Source organism: Dermacentor albipictus, unplaced genomic scaffold (assembly GCF_038994185.2).
Source record: "Dermacentor albipictus isolate Rhodes 1998 colony unplaced genomic scaffold, USDA_Dalb.pri_finalv2 scaffold_12, whole genome shotgun sequence".
Classification (NCBI taxonomy): Eukaryota; Metazoa; Arthropoda; class Arachnida; order Ixodida; family Ixodidae; genus Dermacentor; species Dermacentor albipictus.
In genome coordinates, this window is record NW_027225566.1 from 13,609,446 (window position 1) to 13,634,309 (window position 24,864).

At 47.0% G+C, this 24,864-nt stretch overlaps 1 protein-coding gene across 1 annotated transcript in view; it reads left to right on the forward strand.

Annotated features, from left to right (window-relative positions):
* Positions 1-24,864, forward strand: part of LOC139051564 (protein sidekick-1-like) — a 155,294-nt gene that overhangs the window by 2,310 nt on the left and 128,120 nt on the right. Inside the window, exons 4-5 of the mRNA XM_070528529.1 lie at positions 3,737-3,895; positions 12,034-12,360. Coding sequence (XP_070384630.1) covers positions 3,737-3,895; positions 12,034-12,360 — 486 coding nt within the window. The remainder of the gene's footprint in view (positions 1-3,736; positions 3,896-12,033; positions 12,361-24,864) is intronic.

Here is a 24,864-nt window from a genome sequence, read left to right on the forward strand (position 1 = left end):
TTTCTTAATGTAACACTGCATGTTGGTTATTTCTCATAGAATCAGTAGTGTTTCGGTGTGTGTCGTGTTAACTTACGTTAATAATTTAGTCCAGCACAGTTGTGCGAAATGTATCAGTTGGTCCATATTCGCCGCTTGCACTACGAATGTATTCAGCTGCAAGTACCCATGCTTAATAGATATATTTGTTGCATTTTTATTCATGTGTGTTTACAGCGTTTGAAACAGCACAACCATATTTACAATACCCCTAATTAATCTACGAAGCATGCCAGTTGCACATTTCTCTTGATCCGCGACTTCAGGTACAAGGATACATTGTCATAAGCCTGCGAACACAATAATCAGCAGGGGGTCATTCCACCATCATGAAGGCTCAAAGGAAATTCTCCCTTTCTGCTTCATATATGTACGACACATTCCTTAACCAGTTACTCTAGAGCTTATGCGGTATGCAGTTGTTCGAGTGTGTTCCGTGGGTCGCCCTTTATAATCGAATATTTATGCACCGACAATATTCTACAGAGGACGGCAAAGCTCGGTAAAACGCTGGGAGTTCTTCCAAACAAATCTGCTCTTCGTGACAGACACAGTTCGGACACGTTGTTGTGGAAGTACGTTAGCGTTTCAGTTTCAGCCACTGTAATTAGTTGCAGACGTCGCGCTAATAAATCAGTGCGCCATTATTGTGCGAGTTGTTCAGATAGTATGATCTTGGATTGTAGCACGAAGAGACTAGAAGCGGACAAGACGAGTGCTAACTCTCAACTAAATTTTTATTTAAACTAACAACATATATATAGGTCATTCCAAATACCACAGCATATGAACACGGCAAGGTCTGAAGGCATCAGTTGTACATATCAAGAGTTAGGGAAGCCAAAAATACAATACAAGGCAACGCGTTTGCCGCTCGCCGTCGAGGTTTGAAACGTGACCTACCTATTTTCGATTCGTCCAAGTCGCCCTTCTTGACCCTCACCTCCTCTCATAGACTTTCTGACTACGATTCTCCCCTCAACCTCCACACCCGCAGTGACGATGGGGCATGTAAGGCCGTGGACATGCTCACTAGGGCAAGCCGCCAAGTGGTGCCAATCGCTTGTGCACTTAAATCGCCACAAGGACAAAGTCTAGGTGCAACACAGTAACTCGATGCCCTTTGCGTCCTAGAAAACAACGCACTGCTTTCAACCTTAAACAAAGCGGACAATGAATAAACAAAAGAACACATCAACCGTACATCACGTTGGTTAACTCAAAAGTCAATTGTAGCCCCTGTAAAGTACGAAAATGGTGGCACATGAATTGTGGAATAGCCTTTCAAACATTAATGATGGCCGGCTGCGTCCATGGAATGGGTAAGCGAGAGCTTCACATGCGTTAGGGTGGGGTCGGACTCGTGGCGGCGAAGGTGTGCGGAGTGTCTGCTGGTCTTAAGCGAACACAACATTTATATAAGAGGCAGTGAAGATGAACGTGTGCTACGCACGAAAGGTGTTCTTTCCCTGATTTAACCATGAACCTCGGTCCCTCGAACCCGAAAGCTTTCTCCAGCGGCCAGTTCACCAGCCACGTATTTCCTCCGAAGTGATTCGCCTTGCCCCGTCGTCCTCGAGCTTTCCTTTCTTATGACTTTCCTTGGTTTTTTTTTTCTGAGAACGTGTTCTCGTTTGTTTTTTTTTTTGTTAGATCGCGATTGACTTTGCACATTTGCATAGTTTGCGGCTGCGCTGGCTGGCTCCCAATTCTGATGTACCTTTCCTGCGTTCACCCGGGCTCCTGTGCCCCAAGTGTCCAGCTCCTACACCTCATTTCTCAATTTCGAGCTGCGCCGCTAGGTTGGGATGATATTTAGTGTTTAATGTTGTAATTTTCTTTTCATGAGATCTTACTTTCCGTCGTTGATTTCTGATAGTACGGGAAACACAACATCGATGCTTTGCTATTCTGAGTACAATATTCTTGCTCAGTGTTATTCTGTCGCTGGCTGCACACGCTGAACTTTCACAAAATTGGGAACAGCGAAGCCAGGCGGGTATATCCGATGCTTCATGGAGGGCGATGCCTACGCGGGCAACTCGCCCTTCCAGGAAGGCTCGGTTGTTGCTGCAAGCTGGCGTCCCCTAGATGTGCCTGGCAGTAATAGGCGCCGCGAGAGCTAGGGCACCAACAGGCTTTGAAAAAAGCTGTCGTGAGATGAAAAGCAGGTTAAAAATACGCGCAAGCTGCACCGTACGTGATCGCGCCACCGAGCTGCGGGGAGGACGAGGCGCAGAGGCGTACACAGTCGCTGAACTATATTTCACAATAAGCGTATATGCTTAGGTAGAGGGGAAAATGCGGAGCACAAAACGCCCCTCCAAGTGACTTTGAGCAGCTGTTCCGCGATCGATGCAGCCCGCGTTCTTTTCATTGGTCGGCTATATGCATCATTGGGGAGGACAGCAGTGCCTCAAAAAAAAGGGAGTTACATTCTTAACTTTGCACCGCAACTTCGTCACTGGTGGGTAGCGGTAGCATAACACGCACAAGTGGAGCTAAATATGAGACGAGCAGTTGCATGAGAGAAATTCTTAGAATGCCCACTCTAGCGTCGAATGGCCTTGCTTCGTTTATTTAGTTTACAATTGTCACACTCACTACTCCTCAAAGTCTCTGCAGCTGCTATCAAATACATTGCTACTTACTCATTGATGGCCTCGATCGCGCGCAAATTAGCGTTCCACAGTGTTACTAAAAATGCTCACGGCACAAATTTGCTAATATTAAATTGCATCAGCATAGTTGATTTAATTACTAGAGGCCTCCAGCACTTGTAAATGTTTTACTAGGCCGCGTGTGGAAAAGGGCCAATTTGTGTAGCCATGCGCAGTGGTGCGGTGACCGTGGAAACTTGTCAGCCAGGTATGAGAACCTTGATTGACTTTGCTTTATGCCGCAGTGGTGATGCCAAAGGAATATATAAGGCGAGCGTAACTGTAGCGAGGCTTGCCGACGAAGACAGAGAAACAACAGGTTGAAACGACCCCAGTGGCAACGGTTCCTCTCTTCATCTTTGTCTTTAAGGCGCGATGAATTTTTTGCACGAACCCAATACAGCCTAGTTCAGTTTACCATACTCATAAGTAATCATAAAATTGTGCACACCGGAGCAAGATTTTGCTAGGTCATGCAACACCCGCCTCACCTTGCCACGACGGCCGCATACCGCGGCCAGCATTTCCGCCCGGCTGGGTGCACCGTAACGCAAGCCCTGGCTTCCATGCGGTATATTTCAGCTGCGTGCGACACCCCAGACCTCGTGTACTTGGATCCAATGACCGCGCTAGTATATCGTATGAGCAGCGTGTCTGGTACTTAGCAAGGGGCTGCTGTGTTCGCTACAGAAACGCATTGTATTGCTGAGACTGAGATATGACCATTGCACCACCTGGTCCTTATTTCCTCATCTTTTCAAACATTCCAATACTAGCTAAGTACTATCTTGAAAAGTGTTCAAAAACGCTGCTCAGGTAGCCTAAAAAGCAGTGCAAATTTTCGCATTGATTCTTGATGGTGGGGTGCTGGATCTCTGTTGATACTCTCATAAAAGATGGTTTTTTGTATATCGAGAGTTTGTTACTAAAATTTTAATTATTTGTTTCTCTACGACGGCAAAGCATGGTGTGATATTCACCTTATCTCGCTCCTCTGTAAGAGAAACCAATATATTTCACTTTTTTATTTCTTTCAGAAGTTCCAATTTTCGCAGAAGACAGCTTTGTGTGCCCAGATACAAAGAAAATCATTTCTAGCACCCTTCTATGTGATGGTATACCAAACTGTGAGACGCACACCACGAGGGACATCGATCACCGAATCGAAACTGCCGACGAAAATTTCACGATATGCGGTAATACGATAATTTGCCTTGAAACTACTGCCCTGAATTCTCTCTAAATTTCTTCAACTGCTTTTGTGTGTCGGTCCTAGCCACATGGCAAATACTAGATGGCGCGAGTACGCAATTTTTACGTGCCGCAGGATTTTCACGTGCCGTGAACTTCAGACACGCGGTTCAGAGTTGCCGTATAGAGAGCACCCGCTACGCAGGTGCTTGCTGAAATGGCTGATTATAACTTTTTCGCTATCACATTCATCATCATCATCATCATCAGCCTATGTCTACCGTAAAACAAAGGCCTGGCACAGAGAATTCTGGTTGCCCCAATGTTGACTGAGTGGACTTCATTGTATTTCTGGAAATTTCCTCTCGTCATGGTCCACGTCATCATAAAAAAAAGAAAAACATATAGTTGCTTTCACGTAAGTGACCTTCTGCGACTGCGGTGCGTATGTAATGCGTGCAACAAGCATATTACAGTCCATACAAAGTAGGCTTGAAGACCCCCTTACCAAGTTGTAGAGTGGCCCAGGGGGTTATTGGATGCTTCCCAAATATATATCTTCTTGGTTTCGTCTCCTGTTTTAAAGGGACCCTAAACCACGCAGAGGTCGAAATTTAGTTGTGGTGCTGCAGTTTCGCGCAAGTCTGCACCGAACACGTAGCTGCGGTAATTTTTCGAAATTGTGAAGTAACAGCAGAGTTACACGCGCTTGATGATCGAAACGCGGCCCTTCCTCCCAATTCCCTACCTCGTTTCGCCCTTTCCATTGCTGCTCTCCGTTCGCCGGCTGGTCTCCTCCTCACCGAGTGCTCCTCCAAATGTCACGTAAGAGACGTCATCGCCAACGCGCTTTTCAAAGCGCTGTCCACTTCCGGCTACAGCGATTCTGTGCTTCTCGTCTACTCAATGTTCTGCCGTCCCGGCCCGTGCTTCTGCGAAGCGTGCCGCTATTTCCCATGTGTTGCGCGCATGTCCAGAAAGCCTCGCCAGTATAATGCACCCGTCAGGTGACACTCCGCGCCGAAGCACTTGCACTGCGCCAAAGCACTTGCACTGGAGATGAACAGCCGCCTTCCCCAGATCGTGGCGACGATATGGGTTGGTGTGTTCTGCCGTTTTATTCCACTGGCTGTTAGCCCGTTCCACGCTAATGGCATCATCAATGCACGTGCGGGTGCGGTCTATGCGTGGGGAGTAAACGTGCCGAGGAAACCGTTTGCTGCAGGGAGGTGACAGAAGTCACTGCTTAAGGAAACAATGCCTGCATTACATGGCACCCATATTTCCCCAATATGTCTCAACCCTGATGTCCTCGACGTGGCGTACTATGCTTTCCGGGAGCGCGACACGCAGATGGAGAGTTACACGAGTGAATAAAATATGCGTTCATTACAGCGCTACTACGTTAACTCATTAAAACAGCTCCAATGCCCTCAGTCCAGGCATTGTGCGGGGTGTCATCCTGCGGCAACGGGTGTCGCTTCAGTTTCGGTTTGCCATTCGGCGCTCTTGCTGCCTAGCACCACACACGGATGCCTTCTAGCCATCGCAAAACACTGTCGGACTCTGTTCTCGCAGCTATTCAGACTGTGTTGAACGCGAGTGATTTGGCACTTGCGTTGCGGGACGTAGTTACCTATTCGCAAGTGCGCACAACCGAGCAGCACGATGGGGAAGAGCAGGAAGCGCGCGTAGCTGCTACCAGACTAACCGGCGGCCGTAGGCTCTTCTTCAACCAATCGACAGCATCTGCTCCTGGTGACATCACCAGATAGACCCTGCTGACGTCACGATGCGCGCTGGCATAGAGGAAGGAAAAAAAAAACTACCAGGGAGCGTCACGTGATTCCGCTAGCATCGGCAAGCCAACCTCCTCAGAGGCCGCCGCTCCCGCTCTCCGGAGCCTTGTACGTGGTGTCTTTATTTATTTATTTTATATTTACAATACCTCACAGTCTCCATATCGGAGTATTATGTGAGGGGGACTAGACAATAATTTTTGACAAGAACACGAAAGGAATAGGTAGGAATAGGCACATATTGTTGCCGGACCACTCATGACTGTTCGGTATGTGGTAAGAATTAGTTGCTTAGTGGCGCCTGCCATTAACGACATGGAGGCACGTAGGGAGCATAACGTGTGGGGTTGTACCAGTGGCGTAGCTAGGTCGTCTGGCACCCGGGACCCATGGGTCTTGGGTCACCCCCCCCCCCCAGCCACCCGGGGCAGTCAGGAAGGCAAGGATATCGAAAATTTCTGGGGAGTAGCGTGATGTTCCAGCACCAGCACAAGCAGCCTATTTGTGGCAGGCGCATTAGTGGCTGTCGTAGGCACCAGAGGGGTAACAGTGGTCTTGCTGCTGGTGTAGAGCCCGACGAAAGTAGCCTTGATGTGTCGCAATACGTTTGTAAAATGTGGCTTCAGCTCTTTGTGCTGGCAAATCAGCAATATAGTGTCTGCGTACGGGACACAGATGTCGAATGTGCTCTCTAAGGTTGTGAATCGTTATATATACTTGAACCAAGTAGTCTCTAGCAATCATGATTGTTGCGTGAGTGGAGGCGCATCGTTGTAGTCCAAGACATGTCCGTAGAGCCTGGCCTTGCAAAATTTCGAGGGTACGATTGTTTGCTTTACATGTGTTCGCTAATACCGGCAAGCTGTACGGTAAAAATCCAAGAAACAGTGCTCTGTACAGCTAAAACATGAACCGTACGGATGTTCTCCAGGTTTTTCCGCACAGGAACCTCAAAATATGAACAATCGAAATTTAGTCTCCACTTGAGGTAGATGCCTTGGGGACTCCATGAAAGGTCCATCTGAATAATCACAACTAAGAAGCGGTGAGACTTCTGATATTTGATACCCTGGCCATTGAGAGAAATAGGGTCCGGTGCCATAGGTTTACGCGTAAACGCGATTGACGCGCATTTTTAGATGTAGGCACTAAAGCCTTGTTTGCGGAGATACGAACAAGTTCGAATGACTGCCCGTTAAATTCTAACGCGCGCTTGAAGACGAGTCACTGCAGAAGACTATGGACAAATATCATGAGCGTACATTGATAGGTGAATTGCCTTGGGTAGTATTTCAGCAAGGCCAACCATAGTTATGTTAAAGAGAATAGGGTTCAATACCCCGCCGTGTTGGACGCCACCATGACAAGAACAACAAATGACAATAGCTGTAACTAGGAGGCACTGTTTTTATTCAACGCCATGAAACTGATACAACACTAATACAAACGATGCTAAACCTATAAATGGAACATTCTATACATACGGGGCTTCTTCGATTTTCCACTTCTGGCTACCCGCGGGCTGCCAGAGCCAGCCAGAGCGTCTTTGTTTTTCTCGGGTTGCTCCTCCCACCGCGCTACGTGCTTCCGCCGGGCGTTCGTTTTGCTCGGGCAGGACGGTTCTGGCTACCCGCGGGCTGCCAGAACCTGCCAGGACGATTTTGGTCAGGATGCTCTCTGGAAGTTTTCTGGCTAGTAGACGACTAAAAGTGACGATGGGCGCTCGCCGCCATGTACGCTGGGACTTCACGGATTGCAACGCGGGCGCTTGAGGACTTAAATTTACTTCGCCCAACCAACTGTCTACGGCCACCTTTGGATTTCTTTACTTGTAGCGTTATCTTTTTAGGTGCTAACGCTCCGTTCCGCATTGCGACGCGGTGTGATACGAGCCTTGGTGAACCGTTTGAAGCTTTTGTGTGTGTGTGTGTGCGTGTGCGTGTGTGTGTGTGTGTTTGTGTGTGTGCGCGCGCGCGTGTGTGTGCGTGCGTGCGTGCGTGCGCGCGTGTGCGTGCGTGTGTGCGTGTGTGTGTGTGTGTGTGTGTGTGTGTGTGTGTGTGTGTGTGTGTGTGTGTGTGTGTGTTCCCTGATGGCTTCTTCCCAGCGGTGATCAGCGCACTGCACTCTCGTGCATGCATGTTATCTGCATCGTCTTCCACGCAAGTTGTAGACGCTCATTCACACATTGCGGTACATTTTGGTTTCGTCTTCTCTTGTGGCGTTCCTTTTCACATATCTCGCGTATGTATATATGTCCTTTTTTCTGCAGTTAGCGAAGTCTTTGCCGCTAGCCCGTGTTCGCTCCGTCTCTCCGTCGTTTGCTTAGGTGGCAGCTCGAAACCGATATGTGTTCCAACTTCAGGCAGTTGATCTAAGAACACACTAATTGCACTCGGTACATTAGACACACTTACACTGGCTTATGGCTCACATAATCGCGACCAATGTTGTTTTTCATTTGGAACCTTTCTGTGGTCACTGGCGGCATGCATTTTCATGCGCCAGCCACGTCTCCAGCTCCTTGGGGTCAGAATGAGAAGCACCATCAGCCACAACAAACTTTCTGAAATCGAAGCCCAAGCAGGCCGGCACGAAATTTTATGCGTATGAGACGTACCCGATAACTGGCTTTTTCATGTCGTGTGATAGAAGGCCAACTCATCAATGTCCCCAGTGGGCGACGTAGTCACTGCGAGCTGGGATCCTCGAGCTATCGCTTTTGAGTATAGAATCTGTGGGGATGCGCGACTCTCACGCGTCCCCTGATATGTTTTTGCCGCATGGCGCGTCTCCTGTGATCCGGCTTCGCCGCGTGGCCTGCGAGATGCCCGCGGCGGTCGATGTGGTTGAGGCGCAGTGCGAGAGATGGCGCGAGTGATGCGCTGCTAGCGCCGCCTCACGGCAGGGTTACTTGGGGGCGCAGGTGAGAACAGGCTCTTTTTCCCGGCGGGTCGGCGAACAGCGTGGACGTCCCGCGCGCGCGCGGTGACCCATGCTTCTGCGAGACCGCTTCGCATGGCCGCCTTGGAACGCGCCACCGTTCACGTGACCGTACACGAACGACGAGGCGTTAGGATCCAGAATGGGGCGAACATATTCGCTCACTATCCGGTCGCGGTGAGTCGGACTTCTAGATTTGTCGCATGCCCATCGGCATGTTTTGTGGATAGCAACTCGGCTAGCTGGCATTGATCTATGAAAGGTGCAATAAATGCCCTTGTGATTGTTTGCACTACTGTGTTGTCGTTCCTTTGTCCCAAGAGCACGGTAGGAGAAGCCCACAAATCACGCGCGATTTCGCGTCTTGTCATCCGCCGCGTCGAAGGCCATCTGTTGCGCTGCGCAAGATGAGGTTGGCCCAGTGCGCGTACTGCGCCAAGTCACGCGAAATCGCGCGAATGTGATCGTATCCCTGAATGCAACTATGTATTTTCAAGCTGGCAACGCATAAATTGGCCGACTACGCCGAGCGCGCGCCGGCCTCGCCGGGTGCTGCCGTGCAGGTAGCTTGTTTACATTTCGCCAGCTCTCCCAGCGTTCGATTTTGCAAACTTCGGGCGGGTTCGGGTTGTCTTGGGATCCCAGCCCACGTGACTTCCTATCAGAACCGGAACTAGCTGGCTACCATCTGGCTGCCAGCGGACTGCCAGAACTCCGAAAATCGAAGTAGCCCACTGATGACACACACAAACCATGGTGGCAGATGAGCGTACCGCCCGAGCACACCGCACATGAAACGTTCCGCTAAGGCTAGTAGTGTCGCGCCCACTTGGGGAATTAATTTTTTTTAGCCCACACAATCGTGTAATTATTACGTAAGATGTTCATAAAGCTGCAGCCGGACAATTCTGTGGCACTGCACATCTAGTGCTTGAGAGAAAGAGAGAGAAATAAAAGAGATGAGAAAGGCTTGGAGGTTAACCGGAAGATAGATATCCTGTTTGTGACCCTGCACTGGGGAAGGGGTAAGGGGAAACAGAAAGATCTTAAAAGAAAGAACAAAAAGCTCAGTGGTACATGAGCTCGTGCGGCTGATTACCCGAGATTTCTTTGCCATTCACGCCCAGTCGAGCCGGTGTAAAGAGGGCGGTCTTCAGACATATATAGGACACCCTCCCCCCCAACCTGGCAGCCGGGACCCACAACCTGGGACGAATTTTCGTCACACTGGAAAGTAGTCGCTGAAGACCATGGACGCTCGGTTGATCAGCTGCACATGTTTGCACGGGCGAAAGACAGCCTTGTTTTTGCCAGAAGAAGCCCCAAAACGTAACCAATCGCCATGGGAAGAGCAGCTTGGCTGCCTTCACACGTTTGCAAGGCGAAATGTTTGCTCGTTTCCCTGAAACCACCCCGAAGCACGACCAGTCGTCTTTGAGGTGGTCCTCGCGGGTTGTTGGCCTCAATGCAGGTCAATTTCCCAGCGCCTTCGTTCGCTACAGCCTTTGCGCCTGTCTGCTGCTTGCTTAAGTGGCGAGTGAAGTAATGGTTTGCTGCGTTACCTGATTGACATAACAGAGATCGACTGCTTCGCACAGTTGAATTTCTTGAGTCACCCTCGGCGCGGGTTGGTCACACCTACTTTGTGTACATATTCCGGACCTCTCACAGCAGAGGCAACCAAACCAAGCCGACTAAATCTACCGCTTGCTAAACGTGTGGGCCTATTCCCTATCATCCCATCCCTCTAAATTTTTATTACTAGGCTTCAAGATTGTCACGTGATGCTGCCTCCTAGTTTTTTTTCTTGCTCCATGGGCGCTGGTTATAGCGGAAAGGCCCGAAGAGGCGCTGAGATTTTTTAATTTTTTTTGCACCCCCGCGACACCTAGCGCTACAGCGTTTGGCATCGTTGACTGTGACGGCATTGTGAAGTCAATGCTCGTGTTTACTTGAACTGTTTCAAAAATATAGGAAGTGGGTTAGGGTCCTTTTACAGCAAATATCCTTCTTCGGCTCTCTACCGAGTTTTAACTGTTAAGCGTTCCTCGCTAAAGCACGTGGTCTCGTGCAATCGAGTGCCGTAGCACGTTCATCGCCCATCGCCGACTAGCTCTTGGTGGCGTCTGAACGTTGACATGCTGTGGACGGTGGTGGCGCTATGTGGGGCTTCACAGCCGCCTAGGCTGTCGTGTGCAGCACGCGTTTTGTCGCCCAAGTGCACAGGCTGTCTCGTAGCTGTCGAGGTGTGCAGTTTCGCTTTGCCTGTTTACCACAGCTTCGCTTGCACCGACTCCCGAAGTGCGCGTGACCTGCATAAATTTTTAGAAGCTCCAGCCAGCTGAAAAGCTCCAGCCAAACAAACAAACAGCCAAACACAATGCAGCAGGTTGGGCTCGCATACGCGCGAAGACCACTCCATTGGTTCAGATGCAGAAGCAATGTGCTGATGTGTGCGCGGCGCACGCTGAAGCACGACCCCGTAGGCTTTCAGACGTGGCACTGCAGGAACAGGTCGCCTAGACTAAGCGACAACGTCGACACAACCCTGTAGCTCTAAAGCGCAAAGCGGCCGCACACATCGTGCCCGCCGTGAGGATGCTACAGTACGGGAACGGAAGGTCAAGCCATAGCCACAACGCCTACAAGACCCTGCGGTTCCAAATTAGCCTGATCGCGCTCATCCACTTCTCTCAGTTCATGCGTCTTTACACGCCGTACCACGCGTGTTTGCGTCTCTTATGTTTACTGCAATTATAACTGCTGCTAAACTTGCGAGTCTCGCACTTCTTGTAGTTGGGTAACATGTTGCTTCGCGCTTATGACGAAACTGTTGTTTTTTAAGACAACTTTACCTAACAGTAATTAATAGTTACAATTCTTTTACTTAATCTGTTCTCTGTTGTTACATTTATTTCTTGTTTTTTTAGTACTGGAAACGTTCTTCAGAATTTACATTACTGTGCTTTTTCATCATTTTATGAATTTTCGTTTAGATGTATTCATGTTTCGACATATTCTTTGTAACGATTCCCCTGTGTCGTGCTTCTGCTCTAGGGATATAATAAAGAAAATTAAATTGAAAATTCGGATCCGTTGACAAATTGTCCTGAGAAACGTAATGGAATGAAGACGCATGACAATGTTCTCTGGTTTCGTCTGTATCATAAAGTTCTCAAATGATTTTAATGCGTAGTAAACACACAAGAATTCCATTATTTGCTGCTTTTTAAAAATTGTCTTTTTATATTAAGAGCACCGAAAAAAAGATAATTACAGGGTAACCATGCTAACAAAGCAGGTGTCTTCGTTAATTGTTTTTGATTTTACTACCACGCTCTATCTCCTAAAAACCGCAGTTCTGTGGTTGCACACCGACGTTTTATAAAATGCCCTTTCTCCAGTTCCAGATCTGCTTACCCGCGTGCACGAGTTGAAACTTCGGAGCGGTTTTGAAACGTCCAGCTCTGTTGAGCTCGAATGGTACCTCCCTGAACCCAATTCTTACAGCGGGGACGTACTAGCCGGGTACCTTCTCACCACGGAATCAAGAGTGCATTTCTCCGAAACTACACTACAACCATCAATGCGCATTTTCAACGTCACTGAACTGAAACCATGGATGGAATACAACATCATTCTGAGGCCTTTTTACGAAAGCGCCGCCCGCACTAAACCTTCACGCCGCTTCGGAAGGGCTGAAATGGTAAAGATACGCACGATGGCCACAGGTCAGTATAAACTGCGAGCACTGCATGTCAACATGCTTGCTGCATTTCTTGCGTCACTGCTTTCGTAACTTAGAAAATCTAGTTTTATTTTAAGAAGTACCTAAAGATACGTCATGCGTACGCGAAAATAACTACGACAGAAGCGTTTATTTTTCCAGGTACATCCAAAGTTTTTAAAACTTACAGCGGATACATAAAGAGGAAGCTCTTCCGCAAAGCTGCATCACGCGAAGCTTCCGACTAAGTAACGAGTATAGCAGTTATAACACGTACACAGCTGTCCATTGCACACTCATGCTCTGCTATCATCAAATGAGCTTGGCGGGATTCTGCGCGAACAATAGGCAGAATCTGCGTGCAGTAGGTCACTTCAATAGAAAGAAGTGTTAGTACTACTGATGGCTGCATGTATTTCTAAAGATAGAGGTGTTAAACCTGGCTCCAGACGTTAAACACGTTAATAGAAAAAGGTGAAGTAAAATCTAGTAAAATATGCAACAAGTGGCCTTCGGAAACGTGGAAATTAGCACAAATTATGTGGTAGAAAACCATACAGCTCGCAATCAGTGGAAAATATTACAAGTACAAAAGCTCCTGCGCGTAGCCGACCGTTAACGTTGCAGTGGTATCTCCGATTGCTACGCTGCGGTGCCCGGCTTCAATCACAGAAGTATTTTCTCAAAGCTTTGCAACGCTTCGCCCGACGTGGCAAAATACTTATCGCCACTCAAATTTGACATCGGCAAAATGACAGCAAGCAGTGCGTTCTCACTGCCACTCAACGGCCACCTCTATTCGACCATCTGGTCGTGCTTTCAAGTAGGTCATTGTGCTCTGTTGAGAGTACTATCACTCTGTGGTGCTCGCTAGCACTGATAAAAGCAGGAGAATAAGCTTAGCAAACTCGATGACCACATGGTCGGATTGAAGTGGTTGTGGGCAGTATTATGGTTGAGGATTCGATCCTCCACCACCACTGTTCCGCAGTGGTGGTGGAGGATCGCGCCACCACTGCGCCACCGTTGCGCCACCGCGCAACACTGCGCCACCGTTGCAACAGGCGACAGTTACGAATAACGCTGGGCACATCAAGCCAATTCTTGCCATGTGCAAATGCTAGAGCATTACTTATCAGTGAGGGTATCGCTGAGTTATCTCGTCCAGTTTAGTGTTGCGGCTAAGTGGTGCGTAGTTTAGTGCTGCTGCGTAGTGTTCCGAATGTAATGTTGCAGCTTATGAGGTAACAACAACGCACGACAACAAACTGGCCAGATTGCGATCTCTCAGTTGTTTTATTTGTGGAGCTCTTACTACAGTAGCGTTTCACACACATTGCGTTGAATGTTTTTTTTTTTTCGATGAGACCACTTTTTAGCCCGATGACACTAATTGCAGAGCGACGACAGTAATTTTTCGAGCGGCACCATGGTGATGACACGTCGTAGCAGTCGTCCATGGGCTCTGGCGACGGCATCTCGGGTCCAAGTTGATCGGCAGTAGCATGGCCTTGTAATTGGAGTAGCATGCCAATGCGCACCTTACTTCCGGCACTGTGCGCGGCATGTTCTCGAACGCCAAGTCGATTGTGGTGCCTCGCGAATTGAGCTGCAGCTGGCCGTGCTCGTTCCCCAGCCGCTCGCTCTGCCTTTCGTGTTGTCGGGGACTTCGGCGGTGAACGTCTTTCGCTACAGCAGCTCGCTTCGTTGTTTGTTTAGCTGCGATGGTCTCGTACTTCGTCGGCAGTGAAATAGTGAACTAGCGCCTCCACCCACGCTATGCTGGTTCAACTGGTAATGTAGAAGCGAGCGATTACATATCGGACCACGAAGCGCCGACAGTGCACTATAAAACCTAGAGAGGGTATTGCAGGAGGGAAGAGACCGATTTACTCTTAATAGCGTTGTTTCGCTCTCGCAAAATGTTGAGTGGAGTGAAATGCATTGTTCACTCTTTCAGGAAAGAGCGAGTGAAATGTACTTTTCACTACGCCTTTATGAGTAAGAGTAGAATGCCCGTTCTACTCTTACTGCTTCTGCTTCAACTGTAGGAGGCTGGCCCCGCACATGGTCATGTACCACTCACGCACGCTGAGCAAAGAACACACCGATTTGATTTTAAAAGAACAGGCGGCCACAGTTCAAAGGAACGCAGAGCGAGCGCTCTACTTTTTCACTCGGAGTTGCCCCACCGCGAGCGCGCACAACATCGCGGAACATCACAGCATCGGAGAAAGGTGATCCCTCCTGCGAGCAGCCACGAAGACTATCCAAAGGAGATCGCTTGTTAGCCACCTCGCGTCGCCGCGAAAACACGGCAGCCGTTCGTCATTCCTTGGATATAATAACAAATCCTCCATGGTAAGTTAATTCTAACTTACGTGCATATTCTGCGTGTATGATATGATATCGCCGTGAAGTTGTTGCGGCGCTTAGCCGACGCGATTGACAACGGACTAGGTGAGCGCGCTGTGTCTCTCGGTGTCACTCGAAAAACCCAGACTTCGCAATGACTGCATGTGATTTTATCACTTGCCGATATCCGTAAGAGCATTGAAAATCGCAAACTCTGCCACAACCATGGTATGTCAGACGTGAGGCGAGAGGACGCTTAAAATGGTTTGTTCACCAGCCCATGATTCCGAGCCTATGCGGAGCATGCTTAGCGTGCGTTTTGTGTGTTTGAATTTATTCACTTTGGCAGTCTACTGTGTACGGAATGCTGTTGAAGTAAGGAGTCACATAACAGGAGGGATCATTTTGCTGGCGGCATGCCTTTGTTATAAATAAGCAGCGCGCTTGACGGTGTCTTTCGCCCATGGGTAATCGGTGACCACTGAAGTTAGGTTCAGCGCAAGTGCTAATTAGAAACCTTGCCTCAGGCATTCTCCGCATGCTGCAAGAGGTCAGTTGGGCGCGTTATCTTTAGCTTACTGAAAGCGCATGAGCAATTCATATTTTATGCTGAATAAAGTATAAACCCCATATAAGCGATCCTTCGCGCAGCAGCGACAAGCGATGCGATGGAGATGGCTGTCGCGTTCGCTCGTCGCCTACAACTCGGGCTCCGTGCGAGCGACGATATTGAGTGACGTCTCCGCGGTGTTGCCGGCAGGGTTGCCAGAATGGGCTAATAATAGCCAAATTTGGCTGCTTTTCCTTATGGCTCTGTGGCTATTTTTGGGCTACATCTTTTTTCAGTGCAAAAAAAGTAAAAATAGTAAGCACAAATGAAAAGCACACTGGAATCAAAATGCAGACGACAGCAGGATAAAGAAATTGAGCGCGTCTGTTACAAAATCAAAATTTGCAAGTTCTCTGTTAGAGAACACATATGTATGTCAAAAGGTCAAGAATCGCGGCCTTTTGATAACTTTAATTAAGAAAGCTGGCCTCAGGAAACACGTCTCCATACGCGAACTAACGCCACCCGCAGCGCCAGCGAACATAGACGGTTGCTGTATCCACACGTGAGCTTTCGGCGTCCTACGTTTTAAGCATGAGATGCCTTTAGCACCTGTTGGCGTTGCGCCGCGGGTGACCTCGTCGCCAGAACGGAGGGAGAACGTCGAGATGAAGCTAACCAAAGTTTGCCTAATTTTCTGTCTGCCGCATGGCGCCTACGTGGATATTCGGTGGGACCTTTCCTGCCCAAATTGCCCCTGTTCCAATGCCAACGTAGAACATATCCTCTTCAGTTGCCCCACATCCACCACAGCCATCCATTCCCTACACAACTCCAAACCCTCCTACTGTCTTTGCTATCACTATCCGTATCAACAACCGCCGTCGAACGAGTGTTCAGCCAGGCCTCGCTCATTAAAACCGACCTTCGAAATAGAATGTCGAACGAGACATTGGTAGCGCTCTTCCACCTCAAGTTTGGCCTGGCTAGGAACGGAGGCTGCGGCAAGGGTTTTAAACCGGGCCAAGAATTTTCGTCCTGTTTCAGCTTTGACATTTTGTTACTGGACCAAGCAATTCCACTTCGCAATAAGCTTGCGATTCCTAATGATAGCATACTTTTTTGGTCTATATATCGTACTAGATTTTGCACCAACCGCCATCTCTTGTATTAGACTTGGTCTTGCAATTTCTTTGTAGCTTTTCAATTAGTGCATTGTGTGGTGCGAAGCGAAATTATCATGAGCTGTAAACTAGTAATAATACTCAACTCCTGAATGCATGCGATTGCTTAGCGCGTTTATTGCGCGGTTCTGTTTGCGTGTTGTCCTTTTCGTGAATTTTTGGTGCTCTGGGAAAAATAAAACAGTGCACTTGCAATTGGGATCGCATTTGCCTTATAAGTTTGCCTGCATGCCTGCGCTTCTGCACTTGCGCTTGTGCAGCATCCGTTTTCCGTGCCGCATGGCCTCTGTCACGACGCGCACGGAGGTCGTGCGTGGTCATGCATGGAAAAATTAGTATGTAGGTATTCTTGCCGAAAATAAATTAGATATGCTTAAGAAATGACTTCACAAAATACAAAGCTTTTTGGCTACTTTTAGGCTACCCAAATGTTTCGCTTTTCGCTACATTTGGGCTAGTACGGAGGCAAATTTGGCTACGTGTGGTTGGAGCGAATTGGCGACCCTGGTTGCCGGCATGGGGGCTGCAAATACGCGTCGAATCTAGCGTGGCGCGTGCTATAGTAATTTAAGTTGAGGTATTTTACTATAAAAGCAGCATAAAATATTTTAAAGGTGATGTTGTAGGTTCTTATCCTGGCCCGTATAAAAATTCAATCGATTGCTCGTTCCGTGCGGCAATCGGTATTATTTAAGTGATGTACATCCAGTTCCGACTTCGTACTATTGGCTAGTCGCTCATAGCACTTCCGGCCGACGACTCACGAATTCTAGATTTATAGAACCGAGCGATCTGTTTAAGCGACGGCCCGTATTGTCGCTCGAAGCCGTCGCTCGTCGCCGTCGCACACAAGATCGCTCTCATGGGGTTTAGCCCTATGACTGAACTGTTTTTGCTCATGTGTTGAAATGGTGTGACTATATGCCGCTTGTATGTCTCCTGTTGCGGTTCTCGAGCATGGTGCGAATCTGAAAGGGTGCTTCTGTCTACGAACTCGGTGAATTTTCAAGCAGCGAGTTATGCATCGGCATCGAATATAACGGCTGCTGTGCGGAATTACAATTTCAGGGACGCTTTACATACTGTTATTGTTTCGGAGATGCCTGTGCATCTGCTTATATGAGTTGGCGTTTCACAGTTATGTCATACGAACACATGAATCACCCTTCCTCTGAGAGTTACAAGCGTAATAAGTGCATTTTGCTACTGCATGGCAGATCAAGATGTGTTTATCGTTTTAATATTTTTAGTGGAGATAAACTATCAAATTAAAACGTTGCTTCAATTCCGTGTTCCCAGTCGTCTGTCGTACACAAAAAAAAGAGTTGGTCTAATAAACTAGTTACTGCGGTCTATCTCCAAATTTCATATGCCCCCAATAGTGTAAAATGCTAGATTTTAAACTGCAGCAGTAGTGAGTCGGTCCAAAATGAACTCTATTGCGCACCTCATAAATGAAAATAAGTTCATGCCGTAAGCATGGCTGCAGGCCGCAGTGAACTGTTTCTTGTTAGTATGGAAATGTGGGTAAGCTTGCCATAACAAGCCTTGTTGCCCATTCTTGTAGGCACATCCAGTCATATCCATTGAACTGTAGAACAATATTTTCATCCCTACTGAGCATCATGTTTGCAGGTATGATGCTGAAATTATGGCTTGGGCACTGGCACAACCAGAGATGGTGCAGGGGGCACACTGGGCACGTGCTTAGGATGTGTCCCAAGTGTTGTTGCCCGCACACCAGACTAATGACAGACTTATGACATCTGACAATGAGCAATATTCTATTTATCAGTAGGAATATTGTAACATTGGTGCGGAATGAGGGTGAACTTGCGGTCATTTCTTTTTTCTTTATAGCTACAAGATTGATGTTAGTTAAGGAGTGCAATGTTGCAGTCATTTAGATGTTTCGCATGCATTTCAGTAGGAAGATTAAGAGCTAAGAGTTTCTTTTCGTGCTGTGACCTTATTTTTTTACTGTCTTCATATTGTTTTACACCATGTCCTCGTGTTGATATTGCGCATGATATTTTTCAGGCACCCGTTTTATATGAAGCAACAAGGCAGCTGCAAGTACACAAGGATGTCAAAGAGCCAGCCCAGCGCGACTCCACGTAGTGCAGAGGAGCGCGCGCCAAGGGATGAAAATACATTGCCATGAAATTTGGACGAGAAAACTAGAATGTGGGTATACGGGTGTACCATGAGACTAAATGTCAATAAAACTTTCAAAATACAGTATGTAACACCAACATGCAAATTCCGATGTGCTCTAGGCAGTAATCTTAACATGGTATATTTATGTAATGCCTCTGATGGGAAGGTCAAGATCATGTGTGCCCTCTGGAGACAAATGCACAGGAGCAAGTGTCATTGAAAAGTTAGAAATGTGTTTAAAAAAGCTGATTAGTTTTGTGAGATGTGACTGCTTTTTGTCTTGCCTCTCAACAGATATATCCGTGTGATAAAAAAAATAGTGGTACCATAAAATTGCATATTTGCTCAGTGACATAATACATACTTGCAATGAGCACGGTGTCTGTGTTCACTATAAAAACCAAAAGCTCATGCTTGATTAGGTGCTTACATTATTTAACAGCATGTGAATGCTAGGGTACAAATACAAACCACGGTCATCCTGTATTTTAAATGCTGACATGAAGCAGGCAGCTTTTCATGTCTTCCATTTTATCTATATTTTACACTTAATTTTAGAAGTATGACTTCCTCTTATGTTCCAGAAAGGGGAAGCATTGCGCGCATAGTATCCCATGTTTAAGAAGTCATTACCATTTACTTGCATGCTCAAGAAACCAGTTCCTTAGAACCGCTCCTGCCTCCCGAAGCGAAAGCAAGGAGCAGTTAAGGCCTTTAACTGTGTGCACTGTGGTGCGCACCTTACGTCTTAGTTAAACGCCACAGAGTCACTTGCAATTCAAAATTATTTTTAAAAATGTAAAGTTGTGGTTTCTGCTGTGAAATAGTCATGTGATACCTTCTGGTAGGTATTTGATATCTTGATTAGGGTAGCACAGTTTACTTGCCAACCAAGTATGCTTGTGGAGGCCGAGATGTGTTGAGTGCAGAGAACTGAGAACATCTGAGTGGAACACGTGTTCATGAATTGGCGGATGCGAAAATATAGTGTTTATCAAGCAAAATCCCCTTAGTTTGATGGCTTCTGCAGCCATAACTTTTATAAGGCAAAATTAAATTAAAGCATTTTTGCACATGGTAAATTTCTGGACTTAAGATGGAGGGCACAGTGAGGCGATGTATTAATCTTCCCAGACACATATGTACTTGTTTCAAGACTGTACTTGTACTTGTTTCAAGATTCTGCGAACCGCGATAATTTTTTTTACTTTAGCATATCTTAACTATTTCAGTAGTAAAAAGCATTTCTTTAAAGTAGTTGGTTCATTGTGCAAGTATATGCATAGCCACATGCAAAACCCACGTGCATGGAACGCATATGTGAAAAAAGATCGTGCCTTTCCCAATCTATGATTTGCTTCTTTCTTTGTCCTTTTCATGCACTTCTCTGCCTGTACTTATGCTTATGTTGTCTTATGCTTATGTTGCTTATCACATCTGATTTTTGGTTCACATCTGAAGCCATGCTATACTTAGATTGCATTTTCAATTAGTCACAATAATTGATCATGTAATTAGGCAAGATTCTGCTCAGAAGTAGAGCATTTTTACCGTAATGGGAATGAAAAGCTACCATATATGACAAGAAATTTCATGCGCAAGATTTTGATGCCAATGCTCCTTGCAGTTTTATACACATTTGCTACACACTAGATAATATTGTAAATTTAATTTTATCTATTAGTGAGAAAGTGTAACAGATGAATCCCAACAGCACCAGGAAACTACTTTCGTGAGGAGGCCAACCGAATAGCAAATATGCCGCTGTACCACTTTGAGACCGGGTGCAGAACCACGACAAGACACACTTGGAAACAATCGGGTGCAGTCCAAACATGAATAACTTTATGTGAAATATAAGCAAAGCTAGCTAGACCTGCAGCCTCACATGAAAATATACAACACATTTCTAAATGCCTCTGTGGTCTCAGTAAGGAACATACATACGCTGTACAGGACGTTATCAAATGGGCTGTTGTTTTAGAAAACGGCTCCCAAAAAAATTTCTTGCACAATTTATCTATCTTACCAAACCTATGCTTAGCAGCTCATCCGGTAACCTCTGCCATATAAGTGCATGTGCATTGCGGCAGAAATGCGTTTGCTGGCCAGTAATGTGGCTCCTATTTGTAACTTTGCACATGCGTTTTCTATGTTTAACTTTCCGTTGTATACTTTATTTTTGAGAAGCTGGAGCCAATTGTAAATAAAGGATATTTCTACACTAATACCTGTGAAACTTTAGAGAGTATACTGGTGTTTCTTTCAAGATGTGTTGTAAAGTTCGCGGGCATCATTGTAATCTGATTTTATGTGTTTGTCGGTACGTTTGAAATTATTGTTCAGTTTGTCTTGTGAGTGATCAATAAGCATTTTGACCTTTTAAGATAAAAAAGTGTTTCATTTGAGTAACTCGGCGACTACAGATTAGATCCAATTCACCAAGCATAAGTGCAGGAGCTGCTTATTCCCCACATGTAAGTACTGCGAATCCCTTCTAATGTGACTATGGCTCTACACCGTGCTTTCCCACTATTGTAAAAAGTACTAGCACTCTTCTGAAGGAGTACAAGCACTCTGGGGGAGTAGAAACACTCGGCTTGAAGATGTAGAAGTACTCGGTTTGGAGGAGCAGAAGCACTCGAACTAGGGAAGTAGTATTGCCCTTGTGGGGAGAGTATTTAGCACTCTGCGGAGCAGTGCTAGCACTCCCTTGCGGTGGAGTAATAGAACTCTGTTAGCAGGAGTTATTATACCATCTCAAAGAGAGTCAATCTACTCTCGAAAAAGAGCGAAAAATGCGGCGAGCAGATACTCCCTCGAAGAGAGTGTCCGGAACTCTTTGTTTTTAGAGTGTGGTGTCACTCCTATCATACGCCATCTGGCAGATCCCAACGATGTGCAGAGCCTCGAGGATATTTAAGCGAGAGTATTACTCCGCTGATTGCGCGACCCGGCCGTCATCAGAAAGAGACGGCAGAAAAGAAGCGGCAGAAAAGCGGAGGCTCCATTCTGGACATTGCGCCAATTTCTTCGAGGCGTGACGTACACGCGGCGCGCCAAAAATTACACTGATGACCCCTTTTGGTTTCGTAACGGGACGCAAGGTTGATGTTTGCCTAAGAAACATAAATGAAGGCACTGGACCTAACCTTCTTGATAAAGCACAACTGTTTTCCTCAGTAAAAATAAAGCAGATAGCTCAACACGTACGAGTATTCCATCGAAAATGCATCTCGCTTCCGTCGTCTGCTGCGTACAAGCCGTCTTATGCTTGATTAGATAAGAGGTGTGTCCCCGGGAAACACATCAGACATCGTATATCGGCGCCAACGCGCTTGTTTCCTACATTGAGCGAACATGTGCGACCTACTAGCAGTGACGGATGCAGGTTCTAGGCCGCGTTATGGCTATCTGCTGAAACTGGACTCGGCTGGCTGAGAAGCGGTCGAATATCACCGATAACGTTGCCCGCATCACAGGTATCCGCTTGAGCCCCTTGGGCGACGCAAGCGATGGCGCTGCCACCTCCTGTTCACTTCGCTGCTTACAGACAACGCGTAGGGAAAGCCGCCTTGCGTGCATTTCTTTTTATAAATTAAACAACCACCGTTGTCATAACCCATGATGATGCGAAAATTCAGTATTATATTTCATATCATGTTGAAATTCGCAATATTGCAGACATATTGCACGGGTTCGCTTTCTTTTTGAAGCGTTATCATTGCTACATAGCTGCCAAGGACTAGGGAAAATGTAATATTTGATACCATTTCCAGCTCCACGTGATATTTCGTCCTGTTGATGAAAACGCAGAATTGCCTTTAGTAAATCTTCTGTTGCTACCTGATAAGCAGCAGCATCATATTCGGAAACATAACGCAGCAGCACTAAACTCGCCATCATTTCGCCGCAACACTAAACTCGGTGACATAACACACCGAAACACTCGGCGACCAGTAATGCTTTCGCATTTGCACATCTCAACAATTGGTTATGTGCCCCCATAATTTTTCATCGCCGTCGCTCGTTTGTGATGGCAGTGGCGCAATGCAACAGTGGCGCCGTGTGGATGACGTCGGTCATGTCTTGTCTAGTACTGGAGTGCCCGCATTCACACGTTTTCAATGGCAGTCATGTTAGGATCGAGAGAGACTATGTCGCTCTGGAGCTTGTTCCGATGTGCGTCAGCTATAGTATGAAACACGTGTGGTACAGTGATCATAGGCTTGTAACATTTAGTTTAGGTACTAAAGAAAAAAACACGAGATATATCTGCAAGACGTGGAAGTTTAACGATAGCCTGCTACTGAACGAGTCCTTTTGTGTAACTGTGAAAGTAAAGTTTGATAATTTGATTAAGGCCGAAGATGGCAACGTGCTAGAATTATGAGGAACTTACAAGAAGTGAAGATCAGCGCTATAGAAGAGGCAACTAAAGAGAAATTTAAGGAAAGGAATAAAGAGAAAGAAATACAACGCGAGCAAGATTTCTTGTACACCGTGGAAAGCGCGAGACTTGGGAGCCGAACAAAAGAAATAAAGGAACTCAAGAGCCAGCTTGAGCTTATCGAAAAAAGAGAAGCTCAAAGTAGCAGTTATGAGGGCACGAGCTGAAAGGGTGTCTCTAGGTGAAACACCGACAAAACGGGCCTTATCTGACGGAAAGGCATATGCGAGGCAAAATGAAATCACAATGATTCGATACTAGTATGAAATCCCGAGCCAACCTCAGAAATCGAACAGGCGTTTCTTGATCATTATAGCGGATTATTCGGGACTGTTAAGGATGTCACACAATAATTCAAACGGACTTCTGTTCAGGCATACTGCAACTAGAGAACGGCATTCCAAAGCGTCTGGAGTGGCCTCTGAGCATCGCCGAAGTGGAAGGAGCCATAAATAATTTAGTTGTAGACAAGTCCCCAGGACCTCATGGACTCGGAGCGGCTTTTTATAAAGCATTAAAAAGTGGCGTCTGCGAGATCCTGTTGGGATTGTCTGCGGAGGCCTACGCGCGAAAGCAGGTTCCTCCGTCTTTCCGAACATTGCACGTAGTGCTGACACCGGACACATAGGACCCAGCAAAATTGCTAGCTGTCCATGGTTACCGCCCAATATCACTAAGGAATGTCGACAATAAGGTATTTGCAAGAGTGCTCGGAAAGCGGTTACAGGGAGTGGTGACCCGCATTGTAGGGTCACATCAAACACGCAGCATTAAAGGAAGGTCTATCTACACAAACATTCATATTTCCAGAGGTATTTTAGAATTCTGTGATGACCTACGTCGCGGGATCGAATCCCGACCACGGCGGCCGCATTTCGATGGGGGCGAAATGCGTTAACACCCTTGTACTTAGATTTAGGTGCACGTTAAAGAACCCCAGGGGGTCAAAATTTCCGGATTCCTCCACTGCGGCGTGCCTCATAATCAGAAAGTGGTTTTGGCACGTAAAACCCCGTTATTTTTCATCTAGGTCATCTATCATCCCTTTATGCCGAACTCTCCAACGCCAAGCAGTTCGTTCACGCAATCACGCTACTAGTGATTCCCCGCAGCTTAACATCACAAATATGTGTCTCTTTCCCCAACGATCCGCACTGTGGCCACGCCGTAGTTTTCAAGATGTACGAACGAATTTGCCACCGCTACTACTGGCGCGGTATGCACAATTTTGTAGAAAAGTTTCTTCGGTGCTGTCTTGACTGTCAACGCCGCAAATTGCCGCCTTTACGCCGTCTGGTGCCTTGCAGCCGCTCCCGTGCCCTGCCAAACCTTTCGATCGCGTCGGCATCGACCTGTACAGCTCACTTCCTATGACACCAGGCGGCAATCGGTGAATCGTAGTTGCTGTTGACCATTTGACACTCTACGCCGAAGCTGCTGCTTTACCAAGTACTACAGTGCGGGATGCAGCTTCTTTCGTCCTACATCGCATCGCCCGTCGACACGGAGCACCTCCAGAACTCCGCAGAGAGAGAGGTCGCATCTTCCTCTCCGAAGTCGTGAAATGTTTGATTTGGAAATGCCACTTTATTCATTGGACAATCACGGTACACCATCCCCAGAATAACGGGCTCACAGAGCGACTTAACTGCACACTTGGTGTTATGCTCTCGATGTACGTAGTATCTGATCATGGTAACTGGGACCCCATCCTTCCATTCCCCACGTTCGCGCACAACACCGCGATCCAGGCCACTACGGGATTTTCACCTTTCATCCTCCTGTATGGCCGCGAACCTACGCATACCA